The sequence below is a fragment of the Solanum pennellii genome, chromosome 1 (genome assembly GCF_001406875.1).
Source record: "Solanum pennellii chromosome 1, SPENNV200".
NCBI classification, from domain to species: Eukaryota; Viridiplantae; Streptophyta; class Magnoliopsida; order Solanales; family Solanaceae; genus Solanum; species Solanum pennellii.
In genome coordinates, this window is record NC_028637.1 from 102,393,409 (window position 1) to 102,416,089 (window position 22,681).

The window sequence follows — 22,681 nt, forward strand, 5'->3', positions numbered from 1 at the left end:
TTTAAAAAGTCACTCCCAAACACACTCCCTTTTATAAATAAAAAAAGATTTCAAGTAAAGTGAAACATAGAGTAATAACAATATACTCTTTTCATCCAACATTATTGAAAGATATTATTTTCAATGGGTAGTAAAATTGATGAAAGAAATATTTAATTTGAGGATATCATTTTATATATTATTTAATATTTTGAGAATATTTAATAAAATGAAATCAGAATAAGTTGAGCATACCTAGTTTGTTTCATCATTCATAAATTGGAATAAAGAATTACAATCAACCTTTTTTTTTTATAAAATTGAAAAATAACTACAATAATTTATTGAAAATATTAGCCTAATTTAACAAAAAGTTTAAAAAGTCATTGTTCTTTATTTTTAGAAAAAAAATTNGCCTAATTTAACAAAAAAATTAAAAATTCATTTTTCTTTATTTTTAGAAAAAAAAATTGGAATAAAGAATTACAATCAACCTTTTTTTTTATAAAATTGAAAAATAACTACAACAATTTAATTGAGAATATTAGCCTAATTTAACAAAAAATTTAAAAAGTCATTTTTCTTTATTTTTAGAAAAAAAATTTGGACAAATTACACAAAAAATTTAAAAAGTCACTCCCAAACACACTCCCTTTTATAAAATTGAAAAATAACTATAATAATTTAATTGAGAATATTAGCCTAATTTAACAAAAAAATTAAAAAGTCATTTTTCTTTATTTTTAGAAAAAAAAATTGGACAAATTAAACAAAAAATTTAAAAAGCCACTCCCAAACACACTCCCTTTTATAAAATTGACACATAACTACAATAATTTAATTGAGAATATTAGCCTAACTAAACCAAAAAAAAAAAATTAAAAAAAAACATTTTTCTTTATTTTTTAGAAAAAAATAAAATTGGACAATTAAACAAAAAATTTAAAAAGTCACTCCCAAACACACTCCCTTTTATAAATAAAAAGATACATAACGCCTATTTTCATGCTTGTTTGATTCTGAAGTATGAGTGATTCAGTTACTTTTCCAGGTTAGGGTTCTTTCTTCATCCAATTTACTCTTCATCTGTTGTTCATGCATTTTGATTTGAAGCTGATAATAAAAATCTTTGTAGCATTCTTTTTAATTTGACTTTTGAATTTGTAAAATTTGATGTTATAAATCTGAAATCGAATTGATCACTTAGCCGGATAATCATTGCAACTAGAGTTGTTGTTGTTGTTGATCAGCGAAAATGGAAGTGTTTTGTATGCTAAATTATGGAGTATATGTATAGTATAATTATTAATTTTTCTTTGTTAGAGTACAACAACATACCCAGTGCCAGAGTGTAAGTGTGAAACATGTTAGACTTTTCAACCAGCTGATAGTTCGTAATTCATTCTCTTTTGGACTTGTTAGACTTTCAAACAGCTGATGTGTGCATAAAGCTTTGGCAATATAGCCTAGATTTAAGGCAGACAAGATAGAGAAATGATGATAATGGAAATTATGTATTTTTCTANTTTAAAAAGCCACTCCCAAACACACTCCCTTTTATAAAATTGACACATAACTACAATAATTTAATTGAGAATATTAGCCTAACTAAACCAAAAAAAAAAAATTAAAAAAAAACATTTTTCTTTATTTTTTAGAAAAAAATAAAATTGGACAATTAAACAAAAAATTTAAAAAGTCACTCCCAAACACACTCCCTTTTATAAATAAAAAGATACATAACGCCTATTTTCATGCTTGTTTGATTCTGAAGTATGAGTGATTCAGTTACTTTTCCAGGTTAGGGTTCTTTCTTCATCCAATTTACTCTCCATCTGTTGTTCATGCATTTTGATTTTGAAGCTGATAAATAAAAATCTTTGTAGCATTCTTTTTAATTTGACTTTTGAATTTGTAAAATTTGATGTTATAAATCTGAAATCGAATTGATCACTTAGCCGGATAATCTTTGCAACTAGAGTTGTTTTTTTTGTTGATCAGCGAAAATGGAAGTGTTCTGTATGCTAAATTATGGAGTATATGTATAGTATAATTATTAATTTTTCTTTGTTAGAGTATAACAACATACCCAGTGCCAGAGTGTAAGTGTGAAACATGTTAGACTTTTCAACCAGCTGATAGTTCGTAATTCATTCTCTTTTGGACTTGTTAGACTTTCAAACAGCTGATGTGTGCATAAAGCTTTGGCAATATAGCCTAGATTTAAGGCAGACAAGATAGAGAAATGATGATAATGGAAATTATGTATTTTTCTACCAGTGGCATTATTTGAACCCTGCTTTTTGCTGTAATGGAACTCAAGAAAAGAAAATTAGGATGCTTTAGAAATTAGAATATACTGACATCATATTTCTGTGCTCAATACAGGAGATATGTTGATTAATGGATCTAACAAAGGAGGAAGAGAATGTTGTAAGGATCGCGAGGTACACCATTTGCTTTCCCTGCTATAGTGTGTGCTGTGAGGAGCTTTACTTTGTCTATTATTGCTTATTTCTCTTTTCTCCAATTTAATTGTGATGGCATGAGAAAATTGATGAGCCACATATGCCTTAGGTGCAACAAGGCACAATTGCAGCACCTACATCAGGTCTCTTATATTTGCTCGTATTTATGATTAACCATGAGCTGTTGTCTATTAACTTCTGATAGTGGTCAAAATACATGCAAGCATCTACGTAGCTAGATTCTCGTAGCAAGGCGCTTCGAGTTAGTGAAGCACTGTAGTAGCGCCAAAGCCCTTAACTGAGTTCTGAACAAATTTGCTTGTACTTTCTGTTATCACTGGATAATTACTTTGAAAGAGTTACACTATATGAAAAGAGAACATTACTTCATGGCTGTGTATGATTTGGTTAGAAGAGAAAAAAACTTATGAGCTCTGTCAATTTCAGTTTTATGTATTTAGAGCATCACAGTTGACAAGTTATGTACCCGGTGTGAATGATTTTACTACAAATTTCTGTTTGTGTTTATTATCTTTCACTTTTGTCACCCAGGTCTATGGGGTTTCGGGCAGCTATGTGTGATGACTCTACGGTGATCATAGGCTTGTGATACCCTTTGGTGCCTTAATATAGATTATGCCTTAAATGCCTATTCCTATAGAGTTTTTGAATAACCGATTAAATGTGGTTTTAGTATAGTTGATCAAGTTGCTTTAAGAAGTTGTATCTGCACACTGGTTTTTAAGCTTTTTGGTTTTGAAATGTCTGACTTGCTTATTTGATTTTATTTTTTTTGAGAATGTAGCATTGTATTTGATTTATATGATAAATGCAAAGGTTTTATCCGTGATTTATCTTTTAATTTTGCTTATAAAAAAATCTTTGGCCCATGAAAAGGACTCCCTTATCTAGTGCATTTCCGTTGCCTATGAGAAGCTACGTATGCAATAATATTCAACAACAACAACATACCCAGTGTAGTTCCACACAAGGGGTCTGGTGAGGATAGAGTACGCACAAATTAAACCATATGGTTACATAGTTATGTGCAGTGTATCTCAAAATAAAAATAAAGGATAGTTATGTGCAGTTTAAAGAACACAGATACTCGGATCTTTACAGTTTTCTATGTAGCGCCAATATGGAAACTAAAAAGTGCTGCTGCTGATGAGGTTGTCCTTTCCCCCCTTTTCTCCAGGTCACGGTTGACCCAGCAAAACTTCCATCTTTGACTTGGCAGCGCAAGTTAAACTGTGATGATATTTCCCTTTCAGAATTCGATCTTAAGCTGAAAGAAGTGGTTTCTCTGGTATGTGAATAAACTCTGATTTTCATGGTTTACTGATCGTACAAACCTTCGTTTTACCAGACATCGTGGTTGAACATATTGAGAAATACTTTAGAATTTCAGGAGCTCTATACTTTTGTGAATTCAGTCAAAAGCATGTTTTCAAGCCGTTAGATCAATTAGGAGTCAACTGATAGCCGCTTTAGCTTTTTGGGAGTTTTGCTGTTCTAATCCTAGATTTGTTAAGTCAATCCTACTCATGTCTCTGAGGGTGATTAAAAACCTGTCAATAGAAGTATTTGACGTGGATTGTACTTGAATATCATGCATTAACTTAGAGCTAGTTAGACATGTTGTCAAATAAAAAAATAGCTACATCAAAATGCATGCACCTGGAGTCTAAGTTGGTATTGTGATACCTGTGAAAATCTTGTCACTTTCTACCTTGAACTCATTGTTTGTTATCTTGTGGTACTTTTTGTTTCATGTAGGCTCCATTAGGGTTCCGTCTATGGAAATTTCTACAAGAAGAAAAAGCCAAAGGAAAGGTGATTTCCTTTTGTTTCAAGTTTAAGTATCATCATCTTTCTAATAATCAGATGCACTTCTCACCTATATTTTTGTCTTGCAGGATGCTCTGTTTATCAATCCTTTCATAAAAAGGGTCTACTCATCATGCCAAGGAGTTCCTATAGGTGGTATGGGGTATGATACTAGATTCAGAATCTTTTGCTTAATAAAAGAAAAAATTTGATGCACCTACTGTTATTAACATTTTAGTCATATTTGCATGATAATACAAATTATAATACATTTTCATGTTATCGATACACTTTATTTTGCTCTCATTAAGATGTTAATGAATTCATATCATACACGGGGAATCTTTAGAATTCCCACTGGATCAGCACAGCTTTAATTTTTTTATTCACCGTAGGAAGGGTTAATTATCCTACATGTCTGCATACTGTTTGATTGAGAAGATATGTGATCTATTGCTAATATGTTGAAGCCAGTTCAATTGAATTATTTGGTATCGGTTATATAAAAGGAAAGAACTTTCAGTGCAGGAAGCATAGGAAGAAGTTTCAAAGGAGAATTTTTGCGCTGGCAAATATTTCCTAGGATATGTGAAGATAAACCAGTTCTTGCAGACCAATTTTCTGTAAGTTCTACGAAGTATGACTATATAACTGTCAAGGGCCTTGCATTTCACAAGTGTGTGCTTTTCCTTTAATACTTCACATGAGCTAATTTTTAACAAGAAAAGATTTGACGAAGGAGTTCAAATGAGTAGTTCACACTCATCTTTGATTTATGCGATCTTGTTGGGATAAATTACATTCACACCGGGACTTAATGATTTCTCCAGAAAAAAAACATTTGAACTTAGCGGGGGGTCTATTATCCCCTTATCCTTGTAAGAAGTGTATCGTTGACCGCCATATAGCAAAGACCACTGTAAGATAGGTGAGCGTCTAACAAGTGGTGCCGCATGTCCAAAAAAATTATTTGTTATTTCAGATTACTCCCCATTCCTCTACTCCTTCGACATTCTCCCCTTTCTCCCCAAATACCCCAGTGAAACTATCACTGTTGTTCTAGTCTTACTTTCTGACACCACAATCTTGTCCATTATTCAAGATCCGTTCGAATAATGCACCAAAGGAAATACTCCTCTTGCATGCTTTTAGAAAAGCTTGCATACTTAAATGGACCAAATGTATATGCGTTGGCTACCTATAGAAGGCTTTTCTAAATCAAAGAAAAATACCATAAGGTTAGCACATTCTGCTGTTCATGACTCTTTTCCTTGAGAAATTATTTAATTTTGTCGAGAGGGATAGATTGGTTTAGATGGTTCAAATCAGTTCTAGCTATAGAAAAGATCACGAGAGAGCATTGGATGCTGAAATTAGTTATATTCAATTGATTTTGTTGTACCAAATTCAAAGATGTTTGATATTTTTAATTTCCTGTAAATTGTGCGCCTCGTATAAAAGTATTGCATTCCTCGCTTCCTGTCGCTTCAAGCCCCATTGACCTTATCATTTTTTGGTGCTTTTGCTTTCTAAAAATACTCGGGATATATACTTTTATCTTGGTCTGCTTACTAGTATCTAATGTACATGCATGCAGAAGTAAACTTTGAAAAATCATGCAAAAAATTAGTTTACCAACAAGTTAAACAGTTCTATGCATGAGTACAGTTCCCTGGATGACAAATAAGGTCTAGCAAATATGAAATTCCAAGCTCCACTTTTTGATAGGAAAGAGAAAAAAAATGAATTTCTCTCACATGGGAGTGGTCTATGTTTGTTCAAAGGATTGTATCCGTGAATATACCATTATTTACTTAGCATATCAAGATTCTAAAAGTTCTTAAAATTAAAAAGCATCTGCAGCGTGCTGTATGAATTTTGACAGTCATTAAGAGCCTGCATGTGCAGTAAAGAGGAATAGCAGGATTAAATCTGATCAATGTTAACGAAGCATTGGAGAAGAGACGGCGAGCAAAGATAGAAGCAGGAAAAACCTTAATTGCTGTTATTTTTTCAGCGCGTGACCTCACTTGAGTGTGGATTACTATTGCAGATATTTGTAACACGGCCAAATGGTGAAAAATATACTACTGTGTTATGCCCGAGAACTCCAAAGTAAGTGAAAAAGTCTGCTGGCGTCTCTGTGTCTAACACTATATGCACTATATTTGATTGAACTCATTCAAAGAAGCACTGCGAGTTATTTAAAAATCATTTCTTAAGTTTTTGAATATGAATGTTATTTCGNTTGTAACACGGCCAAATGGTGAAAAATATACTACTGTGTTATGCCCGAGAACTCCAAAGTAAGGAGCTATTCTTTTCTTTGGTTGTAAATGTTTTTAATTTTCTCACTGTTGTCTTGCCTTCTCACAATCTGTGTTACTCAGACTCTTCAAAAATGTCAAAGGGTGCATATCGGATCCTCCGAGATTAGTGCAATGTTGGAGGTTCCGACACGCGTACGGCATCATTTTTGGAGAATCTGAGTAACGTAGCTCACAATATTATATATTTATGGAAGAGATTCAGTGGTAAGGCCATTGATATTTTGTGAGTAAACAGTGATTCTTCAGCTTCTGGAATAGGATCTTGGGACTGGAATTTGGGTGGCCAAAATTCTACATATCATGGTCTCTATCCAAGAGCGTGGACTGTATACGATGGTAATTTTATGTTTGACCAATATATTCACTAGTTTGATGTGCTTCATTAGGGGTTGTCTTATATTTTCAATTTTTATCAAGGGGAACCTGATCCAGCACTCAGGATTGTATGCCGTCAGATCTCTCCTTTTATCCCCCACAACTACAAAGAGAGCAGCTTACCTACATCAGTCTTTACATTCACGGTTGGGAATATTCAGATCTCTTTTTAGCCCTCCATTTTTTTCCGGTGGAGATGTATTTTGTAGCATTAACTTTGCGGGTTGAATTTGATTTTGTTCAGTTGCATAACTTGGGAAATACGTCTGCAGATGTCACTTTGCTTTTCACCTGGGCAGTAAGTTTTCTCATGTGACTTTGATTTACTCCAGTATTTCAGAATCCAGATTATGAATGCTGCTAATCCATCTTTCGGAATTTTGTATTATTTACTCGTTCTTAAGAATGGGAAGATAGTGAGTAGAACATTTGTTTTCTTCTTTCTTTTTTGTGTTCACAGAATTCTGCTGGTGGAGATTCTGGAATTTCTGGCCATCATTTCAATTCCAAGTTTAGGTCAGATCACTTTTAGCAAGGTTATGACTTGGTCATAAGTCCCAATAGTTTATTGAACTTCTGTTTTTGGTTCACCAGTAGATATGCCTGCTTTTCTGAAGCTGAAACTTTACATTGTTTGCTACTTCATGAATTTGTAACATTGCTAGTCAGTTCTGCCATGTCCTAAAGTAAATGTTTTTCTTTCCTAGGATCTCTCCTAAAAGTGAAACCTTTGCCTGACAATTTATGTTCAAATAGTTAGATGGACTTACTGTTACATTTCTTGGTATGGATTCATCCTTTTCTCGTTTGTGAAAAGTCAAAAAGTAGCTTGTGGTGTCGACATGCTCCCTATTAAAACAAAGAGTAGACATTCTGAAGTCTGCTCTGAAAGATCCTCCCAAATCCTATAGGATAATACGATATGGGACAGCGTACGCAGGGCACACTTCACTCATCAATCTGGGTTCCAGCTTTAAAGACACTTCACTTTCATCTTTAAGCTTTATTCTTGAAATATGCTCAAATTTATGTAGCAGAAGAATAGAAGGAACCAGAAAAGTGTCTGTTTTCTTGGGAATATTTTACTTGGTAGTTAGTCTAAAGGAAATGTTTAACCTTTTCTCTGAAAATCTTCTTTTGTTTGTTGTCAATAACAATAACTTGTTCTTTGATGATGGATTTTAGAACGGAAGATGGAGTCCAAGGCGTACTCTTGCACCACATGTAAGTTTCATCCTCTTGTTAAAGAAAAAAATGAAAGGAAAAAATGAAAAAGAAAAAGAAAATGAGAGACTGGGTTACGAGTTTTTTCACAGTTGAACAATAAATTGGAGTGCTGTAGATCTGTATTAAAATACTCTGTGAATGCAGGACTTCCAAAGAACTCCCTTCTGTAACTTTTGCAATTGCAGCAGAGGAAAATGATGCAGTTCACGTCTCTGAGTGCCCTTTCTTTGTGATATCTGGCGACTCCCAGGGTATTACAGCAAAAGACATGTGGAATGAAGTTAAAAAGGTGTTTGCAAATGCTTAAAAATGGACTAACTTTGTTTATGATCTTCAAATTCGTTTTTACGGGGGTTCCAGATCTGGACCTTTTCTACCAGCATATTACACATGCATTGCCCACTAAATGAACGACTCCCTCCGTTTCTATTTGATTGTCATGTTTTAACTTGACATGGAGTTTAAGAAAGTATAGAGTACTTTTGAATTTTGTGGTCTTAAATCAAAAAGATACGTAGAATGTACCAAAATGTCATTTAATCTAGTGGTCTTAAACATGTCATGTGGAAAGTTGAATTTAAGGAAAGTAGGACAAACAAACTAAAACGGAGGGAGTATGTCTTTAACCATTTATGTTTATTTTCTATCGTTAGCTAATGTCTTTCGTGATTTAATACACTACGTGTCCTTGAAATATCTTTTGATCATTTGATGGGACTCTTGAATTCCTACCCTTAAGTTGTGAGAACTTGTTGAGTTTTTATGACGTCTTAACATGATTCCCAACCTAAAGTTGTGAGAACTTATTGAGTTTTTATGACGTCGTAACGTTGTTGATATCTCAGAATTCTGACTACTGAATTTCCCTAAAAGAAGATTTTGATTTGACTTTTAATCAAAGGTATACTTCTTTCTTCCGAATTTTCTTGAACCATCTTCTTCATACTTTGAGGGGCAGATAGAGTGAGCAGCACGCAGTATATATATATATATATATATAAACAGAGAGAGAGATGCAAGTTGGCTTGGTAATTGTGAGAGGACAAATCCTCAAAATCATACTTTCTACTCCCTTAGCAAAGAAGCTAGAAAAAAGGTAAGAAATCCTGTGTTGCCAATCCACCTGACACCTCCAAAGGTCTTCATTGATTACCATATCTCAATTTATCCAGCTACTAGGCCAGTGCCAGAAATAGAAAGAAGGGAGGTGTCTAATTAGTGTAGAAGGTCCAAACCCTATTTTAATTGCAGATTAAAACTTAATTCTTGGTGCTTGTAACAGCACCTTACAGTTCCATACTCTGCATCACACTCTTTGAAATTTTGTATACTTGTCTCTGTGGCTCTTTGATATTTTGTCTCCATCAAGATATCTTCCTGGAATTAACGGTGATTTCGATAACTGAACATTTGCATTGTTCAAGGAATTTGAGACGTTATAGAGGACTCACCTCTGTCTCTGTGTGGCGTTTGGCCATGATTTTTTTGTTTTACTTTTTTTTTGGGAGTTGAACTACAGAAAATACGTTGGTCATAAAATTCCGTAATTCAAATTTAATTTGAAATTCAGAAATTTGAATAACACAAAAAAGCTATTTTCACTCCATGAGTCCATATTACTCACAAAAATTGAAAAACAACTCCAATTTGTATTCATGGCCAAACACAATTTTCAAATTTCATTTTTCAATTTAAAAAGAAAAAACTACTTTTTTTCAATTTTTACAATGAAATATGGCCAAACTGTAACTTAACTTGCTTCTGGTGTTAGAAGTTTCCGCTTGCTGGATGACTAGTTGCTTACTCTGTGCGCCTAAAGCAGTTTTTCACATCATAATTACTAAGGCTTCTGAAGAATTCCTGAGAACATCTATCAGCAGTTCTAAATAAGAATATTAGTTTATAGAATATAGACTCAGCAAGCAATGATTTCTTCATGGTAATATTTTGAATTTTTTAGAATATAGACTCAGCAAGCAATGATTTCTTCATGGTAATATTTTGAATCTTTTCTGGTTATTTTACTTCTTATGTCCACCTTGAAGGGGAAGTATACATGATTCAAACCCATTCAATATTGAAATATTATTAAAAAATAGTGTTTCTCATTTGATTTTTCCTTGTTTTTATTTAGGTGTGACTGTTTTGTTGGTTATCTGACTTTCAGTATACTGATTGTATACATGAGATATCATTAATAAAATTAAAACTTATCAAAAGGGGAAAAAAAACATTCTTGACAGACTTTGACCTGTTTGACTGTTTCTGCTCTGATAGCATGGATCCTTTGACCACCTTCAATCTGAGGAAAAGTCAATGCCTTCTGAACCGGGATCACTTGTTGGAGCGGCAGTTGCAGCTTCACTAACTATTCCAGCAGATGATGTAAGAAGTGCAACATTCTCATTGGCATGGGCCTGCCCTGAAATTAATTTTGGAGATGGTAAAACTTATCAGAGGCAAGTAGTTATAACATTCTTGACCTTATTTGTACACATGAAATAGATGTGTCTTGTGCTTTTGCTGATTAGTTTTGCTCTACGAACAGGCGCTACACTAAGTTCTATGGTACTACGAGTCATGCTGCTGCAAAAATTGCACATGATGCTATCCAAGGTAAAGCCTGTGCTCCGAATATTTTGAACATGGACTTTCTGATATATGGGGTTCCATTTACTATTTTTCCTTGTCTTCTTCTATTGATATAATTACCTAAGATCCTCAAGAGTGTACATATCCAAAAATCATATTTTAAATATTTATTTTCTTGATGGGACTCAGAGCATACTCAGTGGGAGTCACAAATAGAAGAATGGCAAAAACCTATTATTGGAGACAAGAGGCTTCCCGAATGGTGAGCTTTAATTTTCTTGTGTGCACCATAATTACCAACAACAATATATTATAGCCAGTGAACTCCCACCAGTGGGGTACACCATGAAAAAGATTATAGAACAATATTGAGAGTAAAAATACAACTCTTTATGTTTTCTCTTCTCAGTCAATTTATGCACATAAGTGGTTCTTATATAGCCCTACGACTATCTATTGTACTTTAGTATTAGGATTCTACATTCTAATTATAAACTATATCAAACTAATCTATTTTAAATATATTAACTTTAGAACTCTACATCATAATCCTAAACAATGTTGCTTTCTACCATCCCCTCAAGCTGGAGGTTGGTAATCATGGAACTCCAAGTTTGCTCCGGAGTCCATGTAAGGGTTGTTGTCTGATGGTTCATTTATTGTTGTGGATTTTCTGTTGAGATTGGTAGGAGTAATCCCACCTTTAAAAGCAAGAGATAGCAGTGTGGTTGTTTCTTCCACAAATGTGGTATTGGTTTGCGTGTCCTCTTCCATGGGAAGAGTTGCCTCTACCTCTACCAATCGAACCTTGTGTTTTATGGGTCTTGAAAAGCCACGACATACTTCTCGCTATTTTCATCTCTCATATCGTATCCTCTCAGTGCACTAATATATTGAGTGAAGGTTGCATGTGGAGCTTTGCCCAGCATAACAATCCTCAAGGTCTTCTATTTGTTTCCTAGACGCTTAGCAAATTTTATAACCTTGCTATCCTCATCTAATGGGTTGCGTGTTGCGGTGAGACTATCACAAATTCCTTTGAATTCTTTTATGTATTTATCTACAGATTTTAATCTCATCTCGATATGCTGAATTTGTTGCTTCAATTGAAATTCCTTATCCTGTAGCTTGTAAGTAATTATCCTCAAGACTCTCACGAATTTGTTTGATCGAACTGCAGTCAGTAATAAATAACATTGACTCTTCATTCATAGTTCCAGTTAGTCAACTTCTCATGAAGATGTCTTTTTCTTCCCATTCTATAAACTTAGGGTGGTTTGTTTTTTACATCGTCTTTTTATTTACCACAACCTTAGATGGTGGTTCATTCACAATATATCAGATTGTCTGGGTTCTCCAAACAGGACAATTTGAGAATTTCAATTTTATAGGACATAATTATGAATTGATGAAGAGATCCTGGTGAAAGGGAGAGAGTGGAGGAATAATTGCCCGTTAAAGAACGTGGAACAGGGTTCAGAATACAGAATAAATTAGGTTAGAATCAAAATTCTGATACCATGAAGAATATTATAGAACAATATTGTGTGTAAAACAACTCTTTATGTTTTATCTTCTCAGTTAACTCATGCACATTGGTGGTTCTTATATAGCCCTACGAGTATCTATTGTACTACGTATTAGGATTTTACATTCTAATCATAAACTCATATCAAACTATCTATTGTACTATGTATTAGGATTTTACATTCTAATCATAAACTATATCAAACTAACTTATTGTAAATATATTAACTTTTAGGATTCTACATCATAATCCTAAACTGTGTTGCTATGTATGTATTACCATATTTGAGAATTATTTTGTGGATTTTTGCAGGTACCCAGTAACACTCTTCAATGAGCTCTATTATTTAAATGCAGGAGGGACAATTTGGACAGGTATGCTTTAACGGTGCTTTAATAAGCTAAGTGTGTTTGATTTATGATCCTTCTTATTTTATTTATTTTTAGATGGATTGCCACCAGTTCAAAGTGTATCAACAATTGGGAAAAGATTTTCTATTGAAAGATCTAGTTCGGATGTTAAGAGAAGTGCTCATTTAACCCATTCAGATGGCACTGCTGTTAGTATTCTTGAGAGGATGGGTTCGGTGTTTGAGGAGCTTCATACTCCTGTCTCAGTAAATGCTGCTATCGGAACAAATCTTCTTCAGAAGGGAGAGGAAAATATTGGCCAGTTCCTCTACCTTGAAGGAATTGAATATCATATGTGTAATACATATGATGTTCATTTTTATGCATCGTTTGCTTTGGCCATGCTATTCCCAAAACTTGAACTTAGCATACAACGAGACTATGCGGCTGCTGTGATGATGCATGATCCTAGTAAGAGAAAACTCTTGGATGATGGAATGTCAGCGACAAGGAATGTTCTTGGTGCTCTTCCTCATGATATTGGAATGGATGATCCATGGTTTGAAGTAAATTACTATTGCCTGCATAACACAGATAGGTGGAAAGATTTGAACCCAAAATTTGTTCTTCAAGTTTACAGGGATTTTGTTGTGACAGGTGACAAAAAGTTTGCCGAAGCTGTTTGGCCGTCTGTGTATATGGCAATAGCTTTCATGGACCAATTTGATAAGGATGGGGATGGGATGATCGAAAATGAAGGATTTCCTGATCAGACATATGATGTATGGTCTGTCTCTGGTGTGAGTGCTTACTGTGGTGGCCTATGGGTGGCAGCTTTGCAGGCTGCATCAGCCCTAGCTCGAGAAGTAGGTGACAAGGGTTCTGAAGACTACTTTTGGTTTAAGTTTCAAAAGGCAAAGGAAGTTTATCAAAAATTGTGGAACGGTTCTTACTTCAACTATGATAATAGCGGCAGTGCCGTAAGCTCATCTATTCAAGCTGATCAATTGGCTGGCCAATGGTATGCATCAAATTGCTTTTATATATATCAAGACCGAAGGATAAATATTGGAAATAGAATCACCCTTCTTTTACTTCAGTTTCTTAATAGCAGCTTCCAGTCCTTTTATCTTAGGTTGAAAATTACAATTATACAATATACAGACACAAAGACAAAGATATATTTCTATTTATGAGTATATGGCAAAATGGCTAGGTAAATTTGTTAAAGTTTCTGTATCTTGGGTGGCCAATGGTATGCATCAAAGTGCTTTTATATACATCAAGACCGAAGGACAAATATTGGAAATAGAATTACCCTTCTTTTACTTCAGTTTCTTAATAGGAGCTTCCAGTCCTTTTATCTTAGGTTGAAAATTATAATTATACAATATACAGACACAAAAATAAAGATATATTTCTATTTATGAGTATATGGCAAAATGGCTAGGTAAATTTGTTTCAGTTTCTGTATCTTGGGTGGCCAATGGTATGCATCAAAGTGCTTTTATATATATCAAGACCGAAGGATAAATATTGGAAATAGAATTACCCTTCTTTTGCTTCAGTTTCTTAATAGCAGCTTCCAGTCCTTTTATCTTAGGTTGAAAATTATAATTATACAATATACAGACACAAAGATAAAGATATATTTCTATTTATGAGTATATGGCAAAATGGCTAGGTAAATTTGTTTCAGTTTCTGTATCTTGGGTGGCAAAGCCTATGTAGCCTTGTGGGTCAGATCACATCCATTAGCCTGCTTGACCCAAAATAGCTGGAGCCTTTTAAAGTATGTTTTTATGTCGTTGCATTTCTCAAATCATGATTCTTCTACACCCTTCTTCTCGTATCTACGGGGCATGCCTATGCAATCTCCTATGTGCATTCCACACTGAACATCTGCTTATATCAATGTAGGTAATGCAGTTGGTTATGTTATTGATGCCTCTTCTTCTTTCATGATCACCATTTTCTTTATATGTAGGTATGCTCGAGCATGTGGTCTTCTACCAATTGTTGATGAAGAAAAAGCCAAAACCGCACTTGAGACAGTGTTCAATTTCAATGTGATGAAGGTCAAGGATGGGAGGCGTGGAGCAGTGAATGGAATGCGGCCCAGTGGAGAACCTGACTCGTCTAGTTTGCAGTCAAGGGAGATATGGTCTGGAGTTACATATGCTGTAGCTGCAGCCATGATTCATGAAGACATGGCGGATACGGGATTTAAAACTGCATCTGGAGTCTATGAAACTGTTTGGTCTGAAGATGGCTTTGGGTAAGTGAAGTTCCTGTTCTTTCCTTCATTTGTTTGAGGTAACTTCATGTTTTGTAAGATTTTGTTCATTGGAATACAAGAATTCAAGCAAAAACCTTGGCTAGTGGTACTGGGTATTTCTTGTCATGTTTATTTGAGGCTGTTCGATAATACGATTGCCCCTAAAGGGGATTTTAATCTCCTGGGATACTCCACCCATTGCCTTAAGGTTTTGGATTAGAGTTCAGATTTTTTTACATGGTATCAGAGTGAAAATTGGTTAGCCCACTTTCATTATTGTTTTCTCTCTACATTTTGTTTGCTACGCTGTCTCTCTCAAATCAACCCATCGACTTAAACTTACTTTGTTACAGACTAACTCCTTAACCTATTGAACATTCTCTCTCTCTACTTCGAGTCTACCCTTCAAACTTCTCCATGAAAAAGAAAAAAAACGAAGTGTTCAAATCTCCAGACCCAATTCTATTGAGCCTACTCTCTCCCCCTCTCTCTCTTCACTTTAAGCCTACGCCAGTCTTCTCCAATATAATGAAGAAAAATCTCTTCAACTCTATAAATAATTAGGTTACACGTGCTGAGAGTGTTGGATAATACAATTGTCCCTCATTGGTTGTGTAAGGATTTTTGAAGGGATTTAGATACCTGAGCTACTTCATCCATTGCCTTGAGGGTTTTGATTGATTATATAGATCTATTGTAGCTTTTGTTCAGTAGCAATTCTTCTTAGAGGGCTCCAACTCTACAACAACAAGCCTATTCTGATCCCACTTGTGGGGTATACACAGACCTTAGCCCCTACCTTGTGTGAGGTAGAGAGGTTGTCTCCGATGGACCGGACCCTCAACTCTAGAAGACTCCAACTATATCATTGTACTTTTTGGAGTAACATTGACAACAGTATTTGGCAACTCTTGTAGGTTGTGAGATTTTTCCCTATTCCTTGCTTGCTAAATCTGTTCTTCCTCATTCGCAGCTATGCTTTTCAGACCCCAGAAGGTTGGACCACAGAAGGCCGATACAGAGCTCTGGGTTACATGCGTCCTTTGGCAATCTGGGCTATGCAGTGGGCATTAAACCCACCTAAGATTCCCAAGCAAGAGGCGAAGCCAAAACTGGAGGCAGATTCATTGTCTAGGCAACATGCTGGTTTTCAAGCGGTAGCTCGTCTTCTAAAGCTGCCCAAAGAGAAAGATGCTAGAAGTGTTTTTCAGGTCCTTTTCGATTACACCTGTAAAAGAATAACAGGCTAATAGAAGCTTTCTGGGAAAGAACCTGCATCCTCATATGCCAGAACAAATATTTCTTGTGGATACATTCATTATTTATAACTGAATAAGAGATGGGAAGAGTCAAGTTACAAATGTGTATCTGTTTGTACAAGACAGAATTCATGTGGAAAAAGAGTTGGCAATTTGTGGGTTCATAGATTATGATTCATATGTTTTTACATCTGACTTTTCTCAGTTTTATTATTCATATCAATGTAGATAGTAATTTCTAAAATACGTACACAAAATAATCTTAACACTGCTCGAAAACTACTCTAAACATAAATTTGTGATGGAGTTTTAGCCTTTATTCAACCCCCCCCCCCCAACTCGAATCCAAACTGTTGTACTAGTTAAAGTTGACACCATTTGCACAAAATTTTGCATACGCAACTAGACCTGAGTGAAGAGCAAATACACAAGATGTATCTCCCTTTTCTAAAAAGATAATATGCTTTTCTAAAACGTCAAATAATTTTTAAACAAATTTAGTTATAGTGAAATACACAAGTGATAGTAATTTATTACTATATGTATAGACACATTTAATCAAGTTTAAGGTGACATTGGAACATCCCCCAAAGAAAGTCCCCTTTATTAATCAAAAAAAATATTCAAAGAACATGAAATTTGTTTAATTTAATGTGACAGTTACTGTCCGTTAATTTCCCATCCAATAGGAACTGATAAGTTCCAAAATTCTTGGATCACCAGACACCCCTTTATAAGTTGGATTTTTTCATCCAAAACTCATACTTCCTCTTTTCCTCTTTTGTTTCATCAACACTGCAAAAAGTTTAAAAATTCAATCTTTCTTATTTTGAATAGAGCGGTTTTCCATCTTATGGTAAATGGAAAACCGCTCTTTCAATATTTACTCTCTCTGTTGATTCTGTTAATATTTCTTTGTTTGCTATGAAGAAATCTATTCTTTTTATTTCTTGTAAATTGTTTGGTAGTTCCTCGTCTTTCGTTTTATGATAAATTTATTCAGAATTTGAAAAAGTTGTGATCTTTACTCCAGATTGTTGATTTTTGTTTTGACACTAAAAAAAAAAATCAAGATTGGTGTCATTTGATCTTTGAGTGTGTGTACACTATGGCTGAATATTCAAAATGTTCATGCCTTAAGCCTACTAAGTGGTTGAAAGGAAAAGTGATTGGATCAGGATCATTTGGGAGTGTTCATTTGGCAATGGACAAGGCGACCGGAGGATTTTTCGTGTTGAAATCTACAGAGTCAGAGGCAGGATTTAAGTGTCTTGAGAATGAAATTGAAATTCTTGAGGATTTGGATTCACCACATATTGTTAAATTCATAGGTAAAGATTTGTCTTTTGAAGCAAATGGTAAGAGAAAGTTGAGTCTTTTTCTTGAATTTATGACAGGAGGAAGTTTAGCTGATGTAGCAGAGAAATTTGGAGGTTCATTAGATGAAGAAGTTATTTGTTTATACACAAAAGGGATATTAAAAGGTTTGAAATATCTTCATGACAATGGAATAGTGCATTGTGATGTTAAGTGTAAGAATATATTGTTAGGTAGTAGTGGAGAAATCAAGTTAGCAGATTTGGGATGTGCAAAAAGAATCAAAGACTATCATCATAAGGTAAAAAAATGTAACACAAAGTCTCTATCAAAGTCTACTGGTGGCACACCTTTATGGATGGCACCAGAGATTTTGAGGAATGAAGAGTTAGATTTTGCTGCTGATATATGGTCATTAGGTTGCACAATCATCGAAATGGCGACGGGGAAAACACCATGGGGAGGTGATATATGTACAAATCCCCTGGCTGCAGTGATGAAAATTGCTTGTACTAATGAAATGCCACAATTTCCATCAAATTTTTCTGATGTTGGTTTGGATTTCTTGGCTAAATGTTTGGAAAGGGATAGTAAAAAGAGGTGGAAAGTTGAACAATTGCTTCATCATCCATTTGTTTCAAAGGGTAATTCAGTTAAAAACAACAATTTTAAAGTTGCTAGTACACCTGCTAGTGTTTTAGACGGTGGAATTTTCTCCGAGATGGATTTCTCAGATGATCAATCATCAAGTGATGATGAAGATGAATATACGAGTGGAAATGCATTGCGCGATCGCGGGTTTTGGAACTCAACAAGAGGAGGGAAAATGGACTTGGAATTATCAGAAAGTTGGATCAATGTGAGGAATTACTTGTAAAATTTCCAAGAAAATCATGTTTTTTTTTTTTTGAGGAAGTTGTAAATAGACTAGGTGAATTTTGTATTGCATGTGTATGAAATTGTGATTTTTTTAGAATATGTTAGGATTTTTTTTTTTCTCTCTTTAATATATAAGTAGGCTACTTAGGGATGTGAATTATTGTACTTTATGTTGAATAACTTTACTTCTTGTTTTAAATCAGTGAGTAAATGATTTGCATACTGAGTGTTAGACTATTCATTATTTTGTCTTCATTCATATTTTCGAATAGAGATGATCAGACAAGACATGACATAATTTTAATTAATCGAAAATATGGCCTTAAAAAGATATGATAAAAGATACATATTATGGTAGAATATTACTGTAGTAGATAGTAGAGTGTTACTTAGTAGTGATGAAATTTCTTGTTGTCCTTTAATTTCTATACTATCTACTAACGGTTCTTTTCTTTTTTTTTAAATCTTTTGTCATGCTTTCTGTAGTATTTTGATATGATTTCTTCACTTTTCGTCTAATCAAGCTACTTTAATGCATTTTCCTTGAACTAGGGTTTACTCCAAAATAATAACTCTATCTATCCAAACTTCACTTGTAAAATCACACTCAGTGTATATATATTATTGTTTTCATTCATATTTTTGAGGTTTTATATCATATATTTTTTCATCAAAGAATTTTTGTGTATTTTATGTTGGAAATAAATTCAATCGCATTTGATGTTTATATTAAATCGATTGTCGTATTGACACGTATCTTCTACGTCCTCATTTTCCCTTTAGTTGTGACAGATATTTTCAATTTTCCAATTGCTTTCACAAACTGTCATTACAGGACATATTTTACGCGTATGTTTGGATATTTTAAGTATTTTTAAATCAAAATAGTTCTAATTTTTTTTCAAAATGTTTGAGTAATATTTATTTTTTAAAAAATGTTCATCAATATTTAATTTTAAGCTAAAATAATTAAGAAAAAATCATAAATCATAAATTAAGATTTTTAACTTACGGTTTTGCTTCATAAATCGAAAAAAGCTCCAAGTACGGAAATTATTGTCATAGGGTGGTCATAATAGTTAAATTATACAATAATTTATCATCAAATACTTAATTTGGTTATTCATGTTATATACGAACATATGAGGTTTAATTTAAACCGAAAACTTGATTTTATTTTTGATAGCAAATTGTTTTTTAATCATAATATATAAAGTTTTGTCCAATCTAAAAGTGAGTTGTATTATTGGATGTGATTAAGAATAATTAGCATAATGTAATACTTATTTGGTCCAAATTTACATAGCATTTTTTATTTTTCAGAGTCAAATAATTTAAGTTTGATCAGAAATTTATGCACGAAATCTTCAATTTTTTTTAAATGAAATTATATATTTGTATTCTACGTAAAAAAATATTATAAGTCACAATAATTAATAATTTTTAAAAATATTTAAAAAATCAATAAATAACTTAAGGTTAAAATTTTTATTTAGATCTTAAAATTTTAAAAATGTCACATAAAATAAAATGAAAAGAGTATTTTTCTCATTTTGCCTTTCAACATCAAATTGACCAATTTAATTAAATTATTTTAAAAGATTAAATAATGTTTAAATTTATAAAAAAACTACTGTGGTAAAAATTGACGTATCTCGATGAAAAATGGCAGTTTGTGGAAATTAGGAGGAAATCGTGTTCCCACAAAAGAAGTAATCCGTCAACGATATGTGAAAGCTAAGTGTAACAAATACTCTCTCTGTTGTTATGATATGTCACTATTTTAAATTTCACGGTTTTTAATGAATTAAATGATTTTATTAATGTATATTTATTTAATAATCTTTAAAAGTAAATTTTTTAATAAATGAACGTAAATTAGTTTAATTTGATTAATTAAATGATCAAAGAACATGTATTAATCGTTTAGTTTTTCTAGTTAATACTCCTTCCATTTGGTATCGTTTATTATGATTTTTATTTTTAGAGTCAAACTATAAAAACTTTGACTAACGTTTTAAGATGTATTTTTTTTATCATATTAATATGCAAAAAAATGTAATCTATAGTACTTTTCATATAGTTTTAGAATAACTAAAAAAAATTTGTTTAAAATATCGAATTAATGTGATCTAATTTAACTTTAAAAATTAATTAAATTAACTTTCGAAAAGCGCAACATGACAAACAATACCGGACGGAAAAAGTAGCTCAAGAATAAAACAAGAAGAATATTGTCATTTTACGCATTGATTTTGTTAAATGACGAGTACTCTATCCATTCATTTTTATTTGTCATTGTTTGACTTGACACACCCATTAAAAAATAATTATTGATATAAGTATCTATTCATACTAACTAATGTTTAGTAGCAAGTCATGAAAAATGATATAAAAATATTTAATGCTAAGGTAAAACATGAAAAAAGTTACTTTGATATTTCAAAAGTGATCCGTAAAAATGTATTTTAGGAATAAATGACAAGTAAAAGTAAATATGGGGAGTATTAAGAACCATCTATTTAAGCAATGATGACATATAAATAGGATTAGAAGGAATATCATATTTGATACTCCCTCTGTTCCTATTTACGAATCGTACATACGAGAGCTTTCCTACTAAATACTGATTATTTTTATGAGTATCTTTTTAAAAATAGTTTTTAACGTGCTTTTAAAAAAATAATCGTGTTTGACTAATTCATTTGAAAAATGATTTTTATATTGACTAATATATTTTAAGAAGTGTTTGTGAGACTAAATTAATTTGTGTCTTCGTTGATAAAAGATTAGACATTGTTAGTATTCATGTGTTCCTCTTTATGATTATCAAATTTTATTGCATTTACTTCTTTGTTTTATTTCTATTTTTATTTTGATAATGTTGATAGTACTTTTTCTTGTTGAAAATAAATTATAATTTAATTGATTATTTTTATTTAAATCAAATATTAACAATATATTTTAATATATCGTCATCTTTAATATTGTAAAAAAATAGTAAAATTGTTGGAAATAATTTATCATATTTCTTAAAATGCATAATTTATTTTTTTGAAGGATTTCATATATATGTACTTTATCAAAATTTATAGTATCATATATTTTTGAAAAGTCCACAAAAATCAAATAGCAAGAAAAATAAAAAAAGTTAAAGTGATGAAAAATTAACTTAATTAATTTGAGTTGATTTTAACATTTGAAAAATCAAATTAATTAAATTTATTTTTGTTTAATTTTGAAAATGATCAAACTAAATTACGAGCAAAACAAAACACTACTAAATATATGAAGTTTTCAAGTTTGACGAATAAATATATTTACTAAGAATAGTAAAAAAATTATGAAGAAATTTAGAGAGAAAAAAAAGGAGTAGAAGAAGATACGTAACAAGGAAAAGGAGAAAGAAACCAAAATTTTAACACACTTTTTTTGCGAGCGAGAATCTAATTTCTTGGACAGTGTAAACTGAAAAGTAATAATTATTTATTGGACTTTTCGGAAGTGATTTCACTTTTCAGGTGGAGTGATTTTGATTTATTCAAAGTGAATTTACTTTTAAGAGTATTTTTGGTACAAGAAATAAATGAATTTACTTAATCGCTTAAAATTAATTTGCTCTTGTCAATTCTAAAAAAGTGTCCCGCCTAATATGTTTTTTGAAAATTTATGTTTCCTCTGTTTTATAAAGAATAATCTAGTTTGACTTAATACAAAATTTAAGCAAATAAAAAGATTTTTAAATTTTATGATCCTAAATTAAAATTTATGATCTTAAATATATCACATGTAAAAATTAAAAATAAAATATTATAAATTTTTTTTATATAAAATAAACTATAAAGAAAAAAAAATTATTTTTTTACCGAAAATTGTTACAAGTAAGCGACGGCTTGATGGATTTATGTCAATCGACAGAAGATGAACCAAATTCCGATGCCACTAATATTTTATAATCTATATATGTTTTAATATTTAATTTTTTAAAATTAAAATTAACATTATTGAATACTCCTAATTTATAATTAAATTAGGCAAGTCGCTAAATTTATACTGCCCCTTCCATTATTATTGATCCATTTCGAAATAGATCATCTTTAAAATGTTAAATTTTAGTTTTATTTATGGTTAAAAGAAAATTAATATTGGAATTATAAAGTAGAGGAAAAAATCAATGAATTTAGTTAAATAACAAAAAAAAGAAATTAAGTTTTAATGTATATATATTCCTACGAAATAAAATTGATAAAATTAATTATTTCTACGAAA

At 32.3% G+C, this 22,681-nt stretch overlaps 2 protein-coding genes across 5 annotated transcripts; both read left to right on the plus strand.

The window, feature by feature from the left end:
- The first annotated feature begins 968 nt into the window (after nucleotides 1-968).
- Nucleotides 969-16,406, plus strand: LOC107007964 (non-lysosomal glucosylceramidase-like). 3 transcript variants are annotated; one of them, XM_027917959.1, is made up of 21 exons: nucleotides 1,673-1,779; nucleotides 2,368-2,426; nucleotides 2,557-2,590; nucleotides 3,646-3,756; nucleotides 4,227-4,283; nucleotides 4,367-4,440; nucleotides 4,801-4,900; nucleotides 6,331-6,392; nucleotides 6,843-6,943; nucleotides 7,025-7,128; nucleotides 7,227-7,280; nucleotides 7,443-7,498; nucleotides 8,168-8,206; nucleotides 8,354-8,498; nucleotides 10,487-10,668; nucleotides 10,758-10,825; nucleotides 10,991-11,063; nucleotides 12,642-12,703; nucleotides 12,776-13,700; nucleotides 14,667-14,957; nucleotides 15,931-16,392. In XM_027917959.1, exons 2-21 carry the CDS (start codon nucleotides 2,383-2,385, stop codon nucleotides 16,205-16,207), a joined length of 2,859 nt encoding a protein of 952 aa, XP_027773760.1. In that variant the 5' UTR covers nucleotides 1,673-1,779; nucleotides 2,368-2,382; the 3' UTR covers nucleotides 16,208-16,392. The 3 variants fall into 3 exon arrangements, with proteins under 3 accessions (XP_015062314.1, XP_027773760.1, XP_015062313.1); XM_015206828.2 differs by lacking the exons at nucleotides 1,673-1,779; nucleotides 2,557-2,590 and adding an exon at nucleotides 969-1,030; XM_015206827.2 differs by lacking the exon at nucleotides 2,557-2,590 and having other exon boundaries at nucleotides 15,931-16,406.
- A 582-nt stretch (nucleotides 16,407-16,988) lies between these two features.
- Nucleotides 16,989-18,651, plus strand: LOC107029197 (mitogen-activated protein kinase kinase kinase 18-like). Of its 2 annotated transcripts, none has more exons than XM_027912088.1 (2): nucleotides 16,989-18,469; nucleotides 18,527-18,651. In XM_027912088.1, the coding sequence occupies exon 1, from the start codon at nucleotides 17,325-17,327 to the stop codon at nucleotides 18,408-18,410; it is 1,086 nt and encodes a 361-aa protein (XP_027767889.1). In that variant the 5' UTR covers nucleotides 16,989-17,324; the 3' UTR covers nucleotides 18,411-18,469; nucleotides 18,527-18,651. The 2 variants fall into 2 exon arrangements, with proteins under 2 accessions (XP_027767889.1, XP_027767890.1); XM_027912089.1 differs by having other exon boundaries at nucleotides 16,989-17,547; nucleotides 17,614-18,649.
- Nucleotides 18,652-22,681: the final 4,030 nt, after the last annotated feature.